Below are 17,163 nucleotides of genomic sequence, written 5' to 3' on the forward strand. Positions count from 1 at the left end.
CAACTGGCTCAGCCCTTAAGTAACAGCTGGGGACCAGAGACTCAGGCACAGCTACTGTGAGTCCTTAAGGCCCAAAACAAGTGTGAAGGAAAGTAAGATACTTACTGGTTTGCCTAGGGGCTAACCTGGGAGCAGCCACCTATGTGAGACTGAAAACTAGGACAGGTTTGAACTTCCTCGGGATCTATCCTGAGCTCAAGGCTCTCTGGGCACCAGAGACCTACGGGACCATCTGAGGCTGGGGAAACTGGGAAGAGACTAAGGGAAAGAAAATAAACCCGTCAGGAGACAGAAGCTTGTGGGGAAGCTAGGGTATGCATGAAAACAACCTCCTATACACACACACACACACACACACACACACACACACACACGCTTACTTACACACACTTACCACCACCACACCCCCTCAAGAGGCACACGGTGTCCCTGGGGAGGGGTGGGGAGGGGTACACAGAGCTTGTCAACAGGAATACGCCAGGCCTGCTGGGACACCCAGGACGCTCTGCCAGCTCAGGATACCTGGATACCTCACTCACTGCGCCCTCCACTTCCCACCCTGTGTTCTGGGTGTTCCGCTTCCTGACTCCATTGACTTCTGCTTTTTGAACAGCCTTGGGCTCACTAGCCCAACAACTGCATTCTTCATCGGTTCTGAATCACAGGCAGTGGATGAAAGCTAATCGGTTGTGTCCCTGGGACAGGAATGAGGCGGCGAGGACTTTTCAGGTGCTGGGGGTGGGAGTTACAGGGGAGGTGGAATGGGGGTGGGGGGGCCTGAAGTTATTCCCCCAACAAAGGGTCCCTGATGTTGCCCTGGCAGATCTAGACAGGGGTGACAAAAAGCAACAGGATAACCTGGATGACCCCAAAAGTTATGTTTCCAGAATCCCTGACTACCAGGAGTGCCCGAAGTTCAAGGAGCCTGGCGGGCAGCAAGAGGCCAGCCTCCTCTGGCCTCTGCCTCCCTGTGCTCACCACCAACAAGCGGCCTTCTCATACGGAGTCCTACAACACTTAGTTTCGCTCACCCTGCAGCTGGTCACAGCACCCACACCCAGGCGAGCAGCACCCGTGGGGCAAGCTCCTAACCTAGTGGGACGGGGTCGGGGGGGGGGGGGGGTGTGCAAATCAAAGAGGTGCCAGCTTTGAAGACCACCTCCCGCGGCGGGGACACCGGTAGATGGAGCAGGGCCTTGTGACCACACTCCTGGAGGGGATCCCCAAGACCAGCTCAGAAGCCCTCACACTCTAGAGCCTGCGGGGCTGGGCTAGCTGCTCTCAACCCTGCAGAAGGGGCTAGCTGCCCTTGAGGAGAAGGAAGACAAGGGAAATCAAGAAGCTAAGGAGACCTGGGGGGGTGACAGGGAGGCCTCCAGGACCACTGACACCAACCATCCCAGCCCTGCCCCCAGCAGATCCCCTCCCATCCACCTCAACTGTGCTGTTGTATACACAAATTAAGACCAAGGCTCCCAGAAACCTCTCGTGGGGGCAGGGAAGCACCAGGGTCCCCCTCAACCCTACAGTATGTAGGGATGCTATGTCCAGTCTCGATACGTCACTGAGATCAGTTCAATGTCACCCTGAAACACACACACACACACACACCACACTCAACACCACACACACACACACACACACACACACCACACACACACACACACACACAGCACACACACACATACACACCACACACACACACCACACACACACACACACACACACCACACACACACACACACACACACACACACACGCACGCACGCACGAGCATTCTCAGTACAGCGAGCCGTGAAGGAAGGGGAAAGAGCCTCAGGTGTGGTGTCTAATGGACTTATCACCAGAGACAGCTAGGGAAATGGCCCACAGCTGGACCCTGGCAGCTCATTTAACCCCAAGAGAGGCATGCCCACTTGCCAGTCACAGCCTTGGGCACCCCAAGTAACCAGTAGCAGTGGGAGTCCGTAAACAGTGGTGTCCGGTGTCCGGAGCAGATATTCCGCCTTTCCTCCAAGAGAGAACACAGGGTAGGAAGTGTACGACTGGCCTGTGTCCCCAACCCGCTACCCCTTCGGTTCACAAGCCATTTTCTTTTCTGATTCCGATTGGGAACCAATAGGCTGAGTTCTGGATAGGACCCTCTCTGTGCTTTAGTTTCCTGTGGACACATGGCCCCCGTGAGCAAGCCTGGAACCCACCATGACCCTGGCTTGGTAGGCAAGGGCTTCCCACGGACATGAAACAAATGGGGGCCACATGTCACACATCCTGTGCCTGTTTGCCTTGAGGACCAACCCAAGCCTCTGTGAAAAGGGCACAGGAGCAGGAAAGGGGCACCTTGGAGGGGCCTGGGGGACACCTGGACAGTGAGCAGGCTCCAAGCCAAAAAAACTGCAGGACCCAGGTAACAAGTCACTGAGCCAGGTGGGGACCAACTGAAGTCCCCAGTCCAAGCTCCATGACCCAACTTGTGTGGGCGAGTTGAAGTGGCAGAACCCAGCACTGTGCTGCAGAGCTGTCCACAGACTGTCCCTTACCCCCTGGTACACAAGGCTCCAAACATGGGTGCCTCGTCACTGAGGAGCACTGCCTCACCCCCACGCCCCCTCACTGCAATCACACTAGACTGAAGCGCTGGGGCCACAACTGAGAGACCTTGAAGAGGAGCTGGCCAAGGTCCAGGCAGAGTGTGGGAACACAGGTCAGAGGCAGGGGCCCAAATCCCCAGGATACAGGTGGCCAGCAGTCCCAGGGTGGACAACCAAAAGTAGCTCAGGCTGGGGAGGGGGGGAGAGAGAGAGAGAGAGAGAGAGAGAGAGAGAGAGAGAGAGAGAGAGAGAGAGAGAGAGAGAGAGAGAGAGCTCTGACACTGATGTCAGGAGGTGGGGGGAGGGGAAGCTGGAACACTCTGGGTTCCAGAGGACAAACTGTCAGGGGGCACGGAATCCTATGGGATAGAGACTACTAACCCGGGCCACCTTTCCCAGCCAGGGTCTGCTGCAGGGTCTGCTGCAGGGAGCAGCAGACGTTCCAGTCCAAAGCGAGGGGAGCTCCCCCCAGCCCCCAGAGAGGAGAGCAGGGTGGTAGAAGGACGGGTTTTGTTTTATTGCTCGGGACAAGGAAACACTAGCCTGTTTGCAGGGAAGGATCTGGGGAGAGACTCAACAGGAACAAAAGAAAGGAGGTGGGAGGGGGGTGTCCCCACAGGAGGAGCTGACCTGAAGGCAGAGGAAGGGAGGCTTGCCCTGCCAGCTAGGACAGAAGGAGCTGAGAAAGACAGACGGACCCTCCTCATCTTGGAATGTTCAGAAAGGTGGGATGCGCACATTGCAGAAAAATAGGGGAACCAGAAAGGGTAGGCGCAAGGGGAGCTTCCCATTGTCCCACCAAGCGCCAAAGAGTCATTAAACAGCCAGGCGGCTGGGAAACAGAGCCTTGGCCCAGGCAGTGTGGCCGGAACCTGCCACAAAGGGCCACTCCCAGAGCAGGCTCATTAGGGAGGCCAGCCGGTGACAGGCGGGTGCATTCAGGCCCCCACACACAATCAAGCCCTTGTGACGGGGTAGGGAAGCAGGGTGCTCGCTGGAGCCTCCGATTCCTAGACAAGAGCGAGTCTCCTTCTTGCCTTACAGCGTGGAAGCTGACGGGAAGACAGATTTGGGGAGACAAAGAGATGCATCCCCTGACAGTGGATGTTCTATTTCTGGAAATGGGTCGACTCCACTCAATACTGCCATCTCCATGCCACCGGCCCTGCCGACATCTGTCCCCTTGAATATAGCCTAACAGCCATTACCACTCCCTTCGGGGCAGGCTTGTCCTGAGCATCAGGGGTGCAGATGCGTCTGTGCCCGCCTGTAACTTAGGAGATGCTGGTGAGGGGAGGTACAAGCTGACCTGTGTGGAGTGTGAAAAACGGGTCTAGCTTTCTGCAGCTGCTTGAAAGCCCTCAATGGAGGGCATTAGAGCTGTACCCACAAAGCACAGGTCAGCGGGAGGCCAACACAAACCAACCCGCCCCAAACCAATCTGCCTTCTCTACCCAAAAACCTATTCCCCAGCCTAGGAGGATGGACCATCACCCACCACTGGCTGATCAACAGATAAAGCCTGGCTAAATGGCCCCTAAGGGGCCCACAGATCCCTCCATAAAGACTCTGACTCTCACCACCTACAAGACCCGAAGGCTGGGACAACTGCTTGCTTGTTACTCAGCCAGGTGTTGGTAGCGAAATCCCAGCAGAGGGAGGGGTCTCTATACTAAATTCAAAGTAACCTGGTCTACATAGTGAGTTTCAGACCAGCCAGAGCTACACTGTGAGACCACATCTCAATCAATCAATCAATCAATCAATCAATCAATCAGGCGGATGAGGAACCACAAAGGCAAAGAGTGCAACAGTAGCTATGACCTAGGAGAAGGTAAGCCACCACCATGGCAAGTTTCATTTTTTAGAAGTAGATAAAGACCATTTGCTGCCAAGAATGGGAAATGAAGGAGAGAGAAGAGAGGGAGGTGTGGCCTGGCTCTATCCAGTTTAAAATACCAGAGGCCGCACCCCAGCCTTTCCCACCCAGCCCCTCTGCCCTGGCTCTGGGGGTACATCTACTGTGTGTTGTTCCACAACACTGGGCTGTGCCTGGTGACAGGAGGGTTGCATGCTGTGGTGGGGAGCCTCAAGAGCCGGAGCGGACATCTTCAGCCCCAGCAGACAAACATGCACCAAAATGGAAGGACAGTGTCACCCTAAACTTGGCACCATCAGATAGCTGAGGCCAGTAATTCCATCAGGCCCTCAGGAGGAGTGGTGGCTCGGACAGAGGCCTGGCCTCTGCAGCACTAGATCACTGGGTGTGTGTAGTCACGGGCAGCCCCAGAAGCCTGAGTCCTGTCCCAAACTGAGGAACTAGGGCCAGGCCGTCATAGAGGCAAGAGGAATACACGCCACTTCTTTTCGGAATGCATGCACTAATTTGTAGCCATTCAAAAGACAGTTTAGGAGTCCGTAGCCCACTACCACCCTGGTACCACGTCTAGGAATCAAAAGAACCAAGACCCCAGGTCCCAAACAGACAGACAAAAATGACAGACCCAAGGGTGGGTCCCCTTCCCTCCCAGCTTCCCCCTTAAGAGCCAGAGGATTCCACACCGCTTGCTCAGGGTTTCCGGCTCTTCCTGGCCAGGCATTTCCTCTGCTCCAAGAGGCACTCTGAATGCCATCTACTCTAGGACAGCACTGACTGACAGAGGGAGGGACAAAAGGGGAGAAAGGACCCTGCAGCAAAGTACAGAGGGACTTCTAGACCTGCCCTAACAACCAGTAGGGAGAAGGGAATGGGCCCAGAAGACAGTAAAGCCAGCATGACCATCTGGGACCCAGGACGTAGGACCAGGAAGTAGGGTTGCCGGCATCCAGGGCGGGGCCTGTAACCTCGGTGCTACACAGGACTTCTAGTAAATCTACTGACGAAAGGGCAGGACCTCAGGTCTTCCTGACCTGTTCCACAGAGGGCTGGAGACCAGGGAAGACTCATTAAGACCAGGCACCTACCCTTAGGTGACCTGGCTCCCTGTCTGTCCAGACCCATGTGCCTGTAGGACGAGAAAGGATGTGACAGAGACCAGGTTGGAGGAAGTGGTGGGGGCTATCCCTGACTTTTAGATCACGAGGACAGGGACTGGAGCGGAGGTACCTCTGTGTTAGGAGCACTGGCTACGCAAGCACAAGACTCCAGTTCGGTTCCCAGCAGCCACACGGTGGCCCAGAACTGTAGGTAACTTCTTCAGTTCCAGGGGATCCCACACCCTCTTCTGACTTGCTCTAGCATCATTACACACAAGCAGTGCACAAACACACAAGCAGGTGGAAAGAATCGTACACATGAGGCTTTTTTTTTTTTTTTTTTTTTTTTTTTTTTTTTAAGGTAGGGTCTATGTGGCCCTAGATGGCCTGGACCCACAGAGATCCATCTGCATCTGCCTCCAGACGGAGATTAAAAGCTCACACCACTACACCCACCGGAATCCTAGAAAAATTAAATTGAAAATCCCATCCCTGTAGGAGAGGACTCTGTTCCTGTCTCCAAGCCCTGTGGCTTCCACTGAGGTCTCCTTGTCCCCAAGAGGAAGATGAGAATTAGCCACCTGTATTTCTGAAATCCCCAGGGTGGCCCCTGCAAAGATCTACAGACCACCATCCCAGCGTTGAGTTTGGGTGGACTTCCTCATGACTCTGTGATGGGGGCAGAGCTCCGCCTGGGGTGGAGACAAAACCCCTCCCACAAGTGTCTGGCCTGAGCCTTCTGTAGCCTGACCACCTAACATATGAATCAGAGGTCCAAGGAGGGAAACAGGGGCTACAGCAAAGGTTCTTTCCTATGGCCACTGTTAGAGCTGAGGCCATCCTGGAGGCCCAGAGCTTCTTGTCCCTAACCTTAGCTCGGCCTACAGGACGCTCACCAGGTAGGCACTCCATAACTGCCACTCCCAAGCCAGATGGCATGAATCACTGTAAAGACACAGGGAACTTCGGAGTGTGGATGCTCATTAAACTTGAGCTAATGCTTCCCTTCCTGCTTTAAGGAACAACTATGAGGTCAACCCCCACTCCCGGCTTCCCTAGCATAACGCAAGACTTGGGCATCTAAGTCCTGCCCACAGGGAAGCCCAGGCAGGTAATCACACACCTCCCCTAATGGAGGGCTCCTGGCTCTAGAGGCCACAGGATTTATCTGGACCATTTTCTTTTGCAGGCACTGAACCCTGAGTCTCTGGAACTCTGGGGCTTTACCTGCACATATGGCCGACCATGGCCCCTCTACAGTTATTGCCCCATGTGTGTCCAGAGCACACTGACTGAACCCTGGCCTCTCCACACCATGCTCCAGTTCCCACCTCTGGGGCTTGGGCACTCCGATCTTTCTTGACTGCCAAGACAAGCCTTCTTGTTCAGCTGGACGAGAAGACAGGGCGTGCAGAAAAGCTCCACTCACAAGCATGGGCCAGGGGGTTACCTACCCATATCCAAGGTGAGGACTCCCAAGTGTCACCTCCTAGCATGGAAAATGTATCCAGATGAAAACAGAAGTAACAGACCCATCCTTTAAAGGCCCAGTTACAGAAGCAGGGTATTACAAATGAGGAAACAGCCTTGAGGGTCAGCAAGGTCACAGAGCAGGTCAGACCACGGGAGACAGAGTTCAGCCAGGCTCTCTTGACCCTGGAGCCAGAGCCGCAGGCAGCAGGCTCCTCTGCCTTAAGCTGGGCACAGGGTGTTCCATCGCAGAGAAGGTGTGTGCATTCATGGGCTGTCACTCAAAGACATCTTCCCTCCTCCCAGAGTTCTGTCTCCTTTCCCACCTTACAGGGTCAGGGACTTGCCTAAGACTTTCAAGGAACCATGGGGAGTGACTGACACAGGCATGTCATACACAGAAAACGGGTGTGAGCAGAGGCTGGGTTTCCTCAGAAAATATGCTGGTCATGGACCAAAATCCCACAAAGTTCGTGTCCCAGGAGCTCAGGGACAGAGTCATTGTGGGATGACCACTGTGATACGCAGCCAGCCTCAGCCTGAAAGTGAAAAGGTAGAAGATAAATGGAGGAACGCCCCCACCCCCACCCTGCACAGAGGCACCATACTCCAGAGAGGGAAGAACTGATTCTTCTACTCAAGTGCCCCCTCCCCACCCCCCATGCTGGAACTCACTCCAGACCCCAGCAGGCCCTGTGGGTATCAAAGCAACATCCAGCACCTCTCCAAGCCTCAGTTTGCCAAGAACATGGCAGCTAGCAAGTTCTTTGTGGTAAATGTGATATGCTGAGTGGGCCGCCTGCCTGTGGACTTCCAGGACCCTGAGGACCCAGCGCCCAAGTCCATGGACAATGTCAAGGAACCCCTCCACCGGAGTCAGGCTGGGAGGGAAGGGAAAGCTTGCACAACCCCACCCATTATCTCTCCTAACCTTTGCTCCAGGCTGGCAGCCTTGGGAAAGGCAGGCAGTATTATTAGTGGAGCCCCCAGGCCTCCTGGAAAAGCCCTTTTCACCACCAGCTTGCTCCGTCTTTTTAAAAAAAAAAAAAAAAAAAAAAAAAGCTCAGACCACCCTCTACTTCACCCTTTCAAGATCAACAAAAACACCAACGGGAGATCTAGCCCTGCTCATGTCGAGTGGCCCAACATTTTGACCCACATACGAAAAAGGTAAATGACATTCACTCAGAGGCTTGCTGGAACGTGCGTTAGCCACAGGGGCCACAGGGCATGGGGGTTGGGGGAGAGAAGGACATACACCCAAGGACAGGAGATGAGCTGTGGGCTAGAAGAATATGGCTGAACATGCTCTCTTTTCTGCCTCGTGTGTGTGTGTGTGTGTGTGTGTGTGTGTGTGTGTGTGTGTGTGTGTGTGGTGTGGTGTGTATGTGTGTGTGGTGTGTGTGTGTGTGTGTGTGTGTGTGGTGTGTGTGTGTGTGTGTGTGTGTGTGTGTGTGTGGTGTGGTGTGTATGTGTGTGTGGTGTGTGTGTGTGTGTGGTGTGTGTGTGTGTGTGTGGTGTGTGTGTGTGTGTGTGTGTGTGTGTGTGGTGTGGTGTGTATGTGTGTGTGGTGTGTGTGTGTGTGTGTGCTGTGTGTGTGTGTGTGTGTGGAGTGTGGTGTGTGGTGTGTGTGTGTGTGTGTGCTGTGTGTGTGTGTGTGTGTGGAGTGTGGTGTGTGTGTGTGTGTGGAGTGTGGTGTGTGTGTGTGGGGTGTGTGTGTGTGTGTGTGTGTGTGTGTGGTGTGTATGTGTGTGTGTGGTGTGTGTGTGTGTGTTACTGTCAAGAGAGTTCTATACCGTGCTGAACAAATGTTCTACCCCTAAGCTACACACCCCCAGGGGGAAATTTCTTTATTTTGTTTGAAAAATCACCTAATTGGGGAAAAGAAAAGGTGGCTGAATTTCCAACTAGTAAACTGGCTCAGCCTGCAAAGCTGGAAGAGAGTGAAAGCAAGCGTACCCTAGCCCTGACTTTAGCAGCCAGCACCCAGCCTCTCAAAAGGAGCCCAGTGCCCGTTCAGTGCCTGCCCAAGGCCAAGATCTAGTTGTATAGACATTTACAGGCCGGCGAAGCCCACCTCAGCCAGAGAGATGCCTGGAATACAGATGGCCACCTCCACCACTACCACTTGGGGCCCTTCTAGGACACCTTGCAGGGCTGTGGGCACAGCAGCATAGCTCCCCCACAGAGGAATGCAGGACCTTGGTCCCATGGCTCAGCAGCAGGTGCAGCCAGCCACACATGCCACACATGGAGCCCAGACCCACTTGCAATTTCAAAGGCAGGCAGAGTTTGGAAGAGAAGCCAGAATGTGCTGGCAAGCCTCCCATGGCGGCCTCCTCCGACAACGGCCGAGCCCGCTGTGGGCAGCAGGTGCCAAGCTCACTGACCTTCCTGGAGTAAGGGGTTCTGTGGGCTCCCCTCCACCTTCCAGAAGAAAGACAGGGAGGCAAAGTTAACCAGGTTGACCAGATACATGAGGGAGCCAAGATGTCCAGACCCTGTGGATAATTGGGTTATCAATGAGCCGCTCCGTGCTCACTGATAAGGAAGTAACACTTCCTGCACCAGCACAGGATGGGGGAAAAAGACAGAGCAGGGAGGAATGGAGAACAGGGAGGCATCCATGTTTCCTGAACTAATCCGAAAGCAAAAGTGGTGACCGTGACCTCAAGGGCCTCAAGCCATTCTTGGCAGAAACACCAATGGCCCTGGTGGAGACCCAAAGGATACAAAGCTGGGGTCCTTTCTGTGTCCCCCACCATATGTATGTCGAGCAGAGCTGATGCAGGACCAGGTGCTAAGGCACAAGCCCAGTGTCTGATTCCACTCTGACCACCACCTAGTCTCTACTGATCTCTCTCAGGTCAGCCCACTGCTCTTCAAAGCCAAGGAAGGCTTTGGATCCCAGTCTAGGAAATCGGGGTTTTCTGTTTCCTGGAATTCTGTGCTCGATCAAGGGAGGATACCTTGCCGCCACCCACTGACTTACTTCAAGAGACAAAACTGAAAAGAACAATCCAGTGTGGAACTGAAATCTGTAGTAAGCAACGCTGAGTTTTCAGTCTGCGCCAAAGCAAAGCTTGGCTACCACAAAATCTGCAGCAGCCCTGTCGAAAGGATACTTGGAGGGGGTAGGGTCTGTAGGAAATAGGACACTTCTGCCCTACCCATCCCCAGTGGGGTGGAAAACCTCCAGTCTGGCCAGTTCCTTCTCCACTGCATTATTCACTACTGAAACTGCAACTCTGGGCCAGACCCACACCTCCCAGCAAAAAAAAAAAAAAAAAAGTCTGCAAAGAGGTAGAGACAGTCAAGAAAGGCAGTGTCCTGAGGAGACACCCTGGTCACTGTTACTGATGACACAGCTGAAAACCAGCGGCCCTGTGTTTTCCTAAGTGCAAAGACTATTCTCCTTCATGATGCACTAGGAGAAATCAAGCCCCAGAGCACCCGCCCTCCCAGAACCCTGAGGGAAGGGGAAGCCAGAGATGCATGCAAGCTCTGTAAAGAGGGGTGTCCATCCCCAAAGTAAGCTGGAACTCGGTTTCTAGAACTTGAGTGACTAGCTAGGGGGTGAGGGGAACCCCTGTGGATGCTGTGTTACAAAAAGAAACCTGAGTTACTGTGGTAGATTGCTAATCGGTAACAAAATATCCCTCTAGCCCCAGTCCTTTCCTGAACTCACAAGCTCTGGATAGTAAATAAAGGGGAAACCTCTATCTGACCTGCATGGGAACTGCAGCTCCTGCCTCCAAATGCCTGCAGAGGGCTTGGCCAGGGAACTCAAGAAAGAAAAAACAAAGGCCTAGTCCGCAGCTCCAGCTGTCAGTTTGGGGAAGAGAAGTTCTTCTAAGCCTTTCATAGGACACGGACAGAGAAAGGCTTTAAGGAGAACAGAGAGAAAGGGCAGGTTATGCTCCACTACCCGGCCAACAATTCAGGCAGAGGCAGGTGCCACCAACACTGAGATCCAAGCTTCTGAAAACTGGGGAAACAGGCAAGCACAGTATCTGGCACAGTCAGGACAGGAGGGAAGCTGCAGGGCAGAGATCGCCACTGAAGGGACAGCCACAGTGCCCGGGTGGGGACACCTTCCCATAGGGTCCATAGCAACAGGTTGAGGTAGACAGAAAGGGACCTCACACCAACACTGTAGCCACAGGTGACCCCAGCACCTCCTGTAAGGCGATCAAGCTTACAAATCTCTTCAGGGGCATTATTTATCTCCACCTTACACCCCGGTGGGGGTGGAGAGCATCAGCCTCTCCAACTTAAAAAGCAAGGAAGAAAGAAGGCAACTGAGGCACCCGGGGAAGTCAGAATCAATCCAAATATATCCTCTGGGAAGAATTGTAGAGACCAAGTTGAGAAAGGTGTCCCAACAAGGACTTATGGGAAGCCAGGAAGACGCTTATCTTAGCCCAGAGCGCTCTGGCTCAGCTTCCTCAAGGTCTCAGCACCGGTGCTGTGGTGCCAGCCCAGCCCAGGAGGAGATACGGCTGGGAAGGAAGCAGGGGAGGAAACCAACCACAAGCACAGTGCAGTGAAGGGTGCTGAGTGAGTTTAAGGCATATCTTAAACTGCAACCTGAGGGGAAATTCACTTGCTTTAGCTCAGGAGTCTTTCATAGTCTTCCACGAAAAACACCCCTCTGTCCTCAGAGACACCCCTAGACAGCCCCAGACTGCCAGCCGCTAACACAAAAGCTGCGGAGGAGAAACTTTTCGGAGGCATCAGCTAGACAGTGACACTACCACGACGGATGCTCCATTTGTTATGCCAGCTGCAGAAGGGTCTGGAGGTGCCACCCCGCCCCCACCCCGCCCCGCCCCGGTGAGAGGTGTTCGAGAACTCCGGCTTTACAACACCCTTGGGCTTCCGACCCGGGCGAGGTGCTTACCGTGCAGGCCGTTAGGGATGCTTCGGTGGTGCGGCGGCGCTGACAGGTCATCCAGGGACCGGCGCGTGGCTCCGGCCTTGCCGTCCGGACCCTTGTGCGGCCCCGGGGGCAGCAGAGCCGGTGGGACGTGGTGGTGGTGGTCCGGGCTGCCGCCGCTGCCCGCACTGGACGTGCTGCTGCCGTCGCCAACGTCGCGGGCCCCCGAGCCCGCCGCGCTGCCCGCCAGGGGCCCACTCAGGCTGGCCTGGCTGTCGATGGAGCTGCGGGAGCCCGCGCCACCGCCGCCGCTGCCGCCTGCGCCGCCCGCCGCCGCCAGCGCCGCGCGCTCCTCGTCCAGCAGCAGCACCAGCTCTTTCAGCTCCAGGTTCTCGCGCAGCAGGGCCTCCTGGCGCGCCTCGAGCTCCCGCAGCTTCTGCTGCGAGCGGGCCACCTCGTGCCACACGGCGCCGGCCGCGTGGCGCCCGAAGCGCTGCCACTCGCGCGCCAGCTTGCGCCCTTTCTGCCGGTCGTCGTCCAGGAAACAGCAGAGCTCGCGCAGCTCCTGATTGTCGTCTTGCAGCCGCTGGTTCACGTCCTTGAGGCCGCGGATCTCCAGCAGGTGCTGCTGCAGCCGCCGGTTCACGTCGCGCATCAGGCCGCCGTGCTCCAGCATGAGGCCCACCTTCTCGCCCTCAGCGCGCCGCAGCCGCCGCGCCAGCTCCTCCTTGCTCCAGCGCAGCAGTTCCTCGTCCGGCACCTGGCTCAGCTCCTCCGACGCCGCCGCTGCAGCCGCCGCCGCCACCGCCGGGGGCTTCGCCATGGCGGGGCCGTCACCGCGGCATCGCCCTCGCCCGCGCCGGGCCGGCGCTCCCCGCGCCGGGGCTTCTCTGGGCCCGGCCACGCGCGCGCGGGGGGCGGCCGGGGACGCGTGCGGCCCGCCCTGCACCGCCTCGCGCTCCCTCCCGCAGCCCCCTCTCGGGTCACCCGAAAGCCCGCGCGCGCCTCAGAGCTGAGGAACCGGGAAGGTGGCTGCGTCGGCGGCCGCGGTGCCCGGGCTCTCCGGGCTCGGGCGCAGCAGGCGGAGGCCCGCCCCCGGCCCCGCTCCCGGAGCCCCAGCCGCGCCCCGCCCACCCCGGGCGGAGAGGGGGCGGGGCGCCGCAATTGGGCCCCGCCTCCGAAAGGGAGGCGGTCAGAGGCGCCACGGGCCCCCGAGGTCCCCCTACGCCATGCGCCGGCCCGCCGGGCGTCCTGCCAGAGGCGCGCTGGAGCCACGGTCCCGCCCTCCCACAGGTCTGATTGGGCAGGTTCGGGGGTGTGCGGGAGGGGCGGGGCGCGCGCGGGGAGGCTGCAAAGATGGTATCTTCCAACCGCGGGGCCTTATACCCTCCTCCCCCCCCACCCCCGGTTCAAGTTTCTTCGCCCGGAGGACGCGGCCTGGGCCAATCCCAGGACTACAAGGGGTTTTAAAATGCAGGTAGGGCTAGGGGGTGGCGGGGACCGGTGGGAAAGGTAGGGCAGGGCTTCCCTTAAAGGCGACGCGCGAAAATGCGCGTCCCTTCTCCGGCCAGCGTTCCTGACTCTCTCCCTTTCTCACCCTTAATAAACAAGTGCCCACCGGACGGCCGCAGGTCCCCCCCTCCCTCCTGGGGGCACAAGGGTACGGTACAGTCCGAAAGGAGGAACAATAGAACCCTGACGTGGGGGGTCGGGCAGGGCTGCTCTTTGTCCCTTTCCGGGCCACCGACCCTCTCCACCTAGGTCCCTGCCTAATCTCGCGGCGAGGCTGTCTTCCCACCCCCAGCCCAGGACTGTAGAGCCTAGCCAGCCTTATCTTAGGGCCAGATCTCTCCCTTTTTCCCCTGACCTGGAGGGGCCCGAGGACCTGCCCATTTCCCAGAGCGGTTCTCAGAGCCCTTCCTCTCCGCGCACTACACCGCTAAATCCCTGGGGTTGGAGGAACATATGCAGTTCGCTAGGTGGAGACCCCTGAAAAAGGCGAGGGAAAGGTCTTCCACCCTGGCCAGATAGCTGGGGTCCATAGGTACCCAGCGACCGTAGAACCTTCCCTCGCCCCGCATCGCTGCGGAACTACGGATCTTCTACACCTATAAGCCCGATCCCCAAAGAGCATTTAACGGCGCTTTTGCAGCCAGCGGGCCGAGGGAAGGATGCGTTTCCCCTGGACCTACGAGATAACCCACCCCGCGCGTGCACATAGCGGGGTAAGGTCCCCAGGGCCTGGAGCGCGTGCCCGCGCAGCAGCTGACGTCCCCTTTTACAGTTACTCAGCCGTTTACTGAACCACCGCGTGTGCCCTCACACCTTCCCAAGCCCGGGGAAATTCTACCGGGAGCAGAAGCCACTGCCCTCTGAGGGTACTTGGCATTCTTGGGATGAGGGATAGTATAACGTGAGAAGAATCGGCGAGGCCATCTGCAGCGCTATGCGGGGAATTCAATTGCCTTAGATCTGTGTTCTGGGAGGGACTAGGACTTAGGAGCTAGGCTCTAAGCCTGAGCGACAAGGACAAAGGTAAGCGGGGAGGCTGTGCAGGTGAAAGGAGCGGCAAGTGGAATGGCCTTAGGGCTGTCCTGTTAGTGGCCGGCTTGAAGGGGGGGAGGGGACCGACCAGATGGCTCTGCGGGTAAAAGAGCCTGAGCCCAATCAGACAACCTAAATTAATTCCCAGGACACCGTGATGGAGAGACCTTACTCTCTCAAGTTGTCCTCTGACCTCCATAGTGTGCTCTAGCATTCGTAAAGCCTCACAAAGAAATAAATGTAATATTTTTCAAAGGGTGCCATGGGTGGTGGAGGTCTTTGATCCTAGAGCTCAGAGGCAGAGGGGAGGGGTCTGAATTCCGGGTCAGCCCAGGTGTGAAGCAGGAGAGCCCTCTGGGCTGTCTTGACTCACTTTCAAGGGTTGAGAACCATACAGGTTGAGCTAATTCAGCCCCCTTTCTCCCCTCCCTCCTGGTAAATGAGCAGGAGAGAGGGGTTGGGAAGATGAGCCTCGGGGATGCTGAGGTCGGCCACGTGCATGCAGCACCGGGTAGTCAGCCGAGTAGAGGGGTCTGGCTTTCTGCAGGTCCAGCACAGCACACATTTAAAAAGGAAAGGACTTGAGTCCAGTCGGAGCCTGGGGGAAGCTGAAGCTCAACCTGCTTTCAACCCCAGGAAGCAAGTCTCCGCAGCAAACTCCCTGGGGGATCCCCACAGAGCAAAGACTGCGCTGGGAGAGTTGCTCCATTGAGACTGCAGGGCGGTGTGGGCGCAGGGGTGAGCAGAGCACACACCAAGGGAACACTTCTGCTCACCAGGGACATTGCTGAGACAATTCAATTTGTACTGAGCTTTGTGGCGGCCATTTGTCTTCTGGCGGCGTTCCTAAGGCCTGCAGTCTCTGCCTTCAGGTCCCCTAGGGTGACAGCCTCGGTGGAGAAGAATGAAACCTTCATCCAAACAGTGGTTCAAATCCCCTACACACTACAGGCCGGGAAGCCTCCCTTCGGGGTAGCTTCAGCTTCTTTGGGGGGGGGGGGTGGAGGTCTCAGTGGAGGTGTAGGAATGGGAGGAGGCCCCGGGCAGTGGAGCTGAGTGTGGGGAGACTGAGTTTGCTACCTTTCCCTGTGGCTCTTGAAAGCCAACAGTAACAACAGCAGTAATAATGCCAAGTAATGAACGCCAAGTTTCCCATAGCTACATGAACAGAGTGCCCTCCCCCTCCGCTAACCTGCCTAGGTTCTGCTAGAGTACCCCAGCAGTGGTAGACTAACTAACCAGGGGTAAGTTGGCTCCTTACCAATGAGAAGGTGTCTGAGGAAGTGGCTGGAAGGTACCTTAATGCCCTCTCCAACCTCCCGCAAGGGAATGTCAGCTGGCCCAGGGCTGAGGCCAGCAGCAGTGGCTGTCAGGCTCAGAGGGGAGTCCCCCGACTGACTTAGGGTTCCTTTAGATGCTAAGTTCCAGGCTCCAAATGCAGTCTTTGGAGTCCGGCTGTGTATATATCCCTGTGACAGCTGGCAGCTGCTCCTGCCCTGCAGCCCTGCAACTTCCAGATGCTTTGCATGCCTGGCCTCGGGTGCTACCTCAAGCCCCAAATCTACAAGTAGCAGTCCAACACACACACACACACACACACACACACACACACACACACACACACACACTGCAGAGGTCCAAGCCCCAGCTCCTCTGGTGTCTGAATATTTCATGCAGGGAGGGGGAATGAATGTGGCAACCTTAATTGTTAATGTGGCTTCTTCTGGCTCGGGGCCCAGCGCTCCCAGCCCCTCCTGTCTGAAATGGCAACAGTGGCTCACAGTGACTCCTCACGCCCCTTTATGCTCTGCCCTGTGTGAGGCTGCCACCCTAATGTCCAGCATCTTGCTTACCAGCACAGCCCCCAGTTCTTACTCGGCGTAGGACCTGGGAACCAGGTGAGCAACACTGAAGGGAAGAACAATGCCCCTGGAGTACATCTCTGGTCTCACAGCACAGAGTGTCTCCTGACCCTCTAGGTCTGCAGCTAAGCTTGGGATCATTTCTTCCTCCTACTGGATGGAAGAGTCTCAAAGCATACCCTAGCACCGGTGACATAGGTGGGCATCGCTTGCCTAGGGAAGGGGTAGAGGTGGACTGGGGGGCAGGGAGGGGAGCTGATGAGTGTCCCATAGCATGAAACTCTGAAGACCTACGCAATGAGCTGGCTCCTCAGTCATCAGCAGGGTCTCCCCAACACCAGGACCATGTCAACAAATCAGGGTCCCAAGGCAGCAAGGTGACAGATGAGCCCCAAAGAGCTCAGCCCCAAGAAGCTCATGAAATGCAGCCCCCAACCCATACCTGGGAGCAAAGCCACCTGAGTGTCTGGGAGTGACTCGGTAAGAGGATTGGGACACCCTACCTGGACATGTTCTCTGGCCAGGCTGGAAGGGACAAATAATCCTTAAGTGCCTGGCTTTTCCAGCATGGGTTCTCAACCTGTGGGTCTAGACCCCCTTGATGGGGGTGTCTCATGGTTTGTTCACGGGAGTCACCTAAGACCATCAGAAAATATGGGTATTTACGTCACAATTCATAACAGTAGCAAAACTACCGCTATGACGTAGCAATAAGAATAATTTTGTGGTGGGGGGGGTCAGCACAACATGGCGAGCTGTATTAAAGGCTCGCAGCATTAGGAAGGCTGAGGATCCCTCTCCTGCTTTAGAGTGTGTCCCCCAAAGATACTCAGGTTCCTTC

At 56.4% G+C, this 17,163-nt stretch overlaps 1 protein-coding gene across 3 annotated transcripts in view; it reads right to left on the minus strand.

The window, feature by feature from the left end:
• CCDC85C (coiled-coil domain containing 85C) overlaps positions 1-12,886 on the minus strand; it is a 66,469-nt gene extending 53,583 nt beyond the window's left edge. For all 3 annotated transcript variants that reach the window (XM_080939080.1, XM_080939079.1, XM_080939078.1), the window contains exon 1: positions 11,941-12,886. In XM_080939080.1, coding sequence (XP_080795206.1) covers positions 11,941-12,739 — 799 coding nt within the window. In that variant the 5' untranslated portion in view covers positions 12,740-12,886. The remainder of the gene's footprint in view (positions 1-11,940) is intronic.
• Positions 12,887-17,163: the final 4,277 nt, after the last annotated feature.

Source organism: Micromys minutus (assembly GCF_963924665.1).
Source record: "Micromys minutus genome assembly, chromosome: 1".
Taxonomy (NCBI): Eukaryota; Metazoa; Chordata; class Mammalia; order Rodentia; family Muridae; genus Micromys; species Micromys minutus.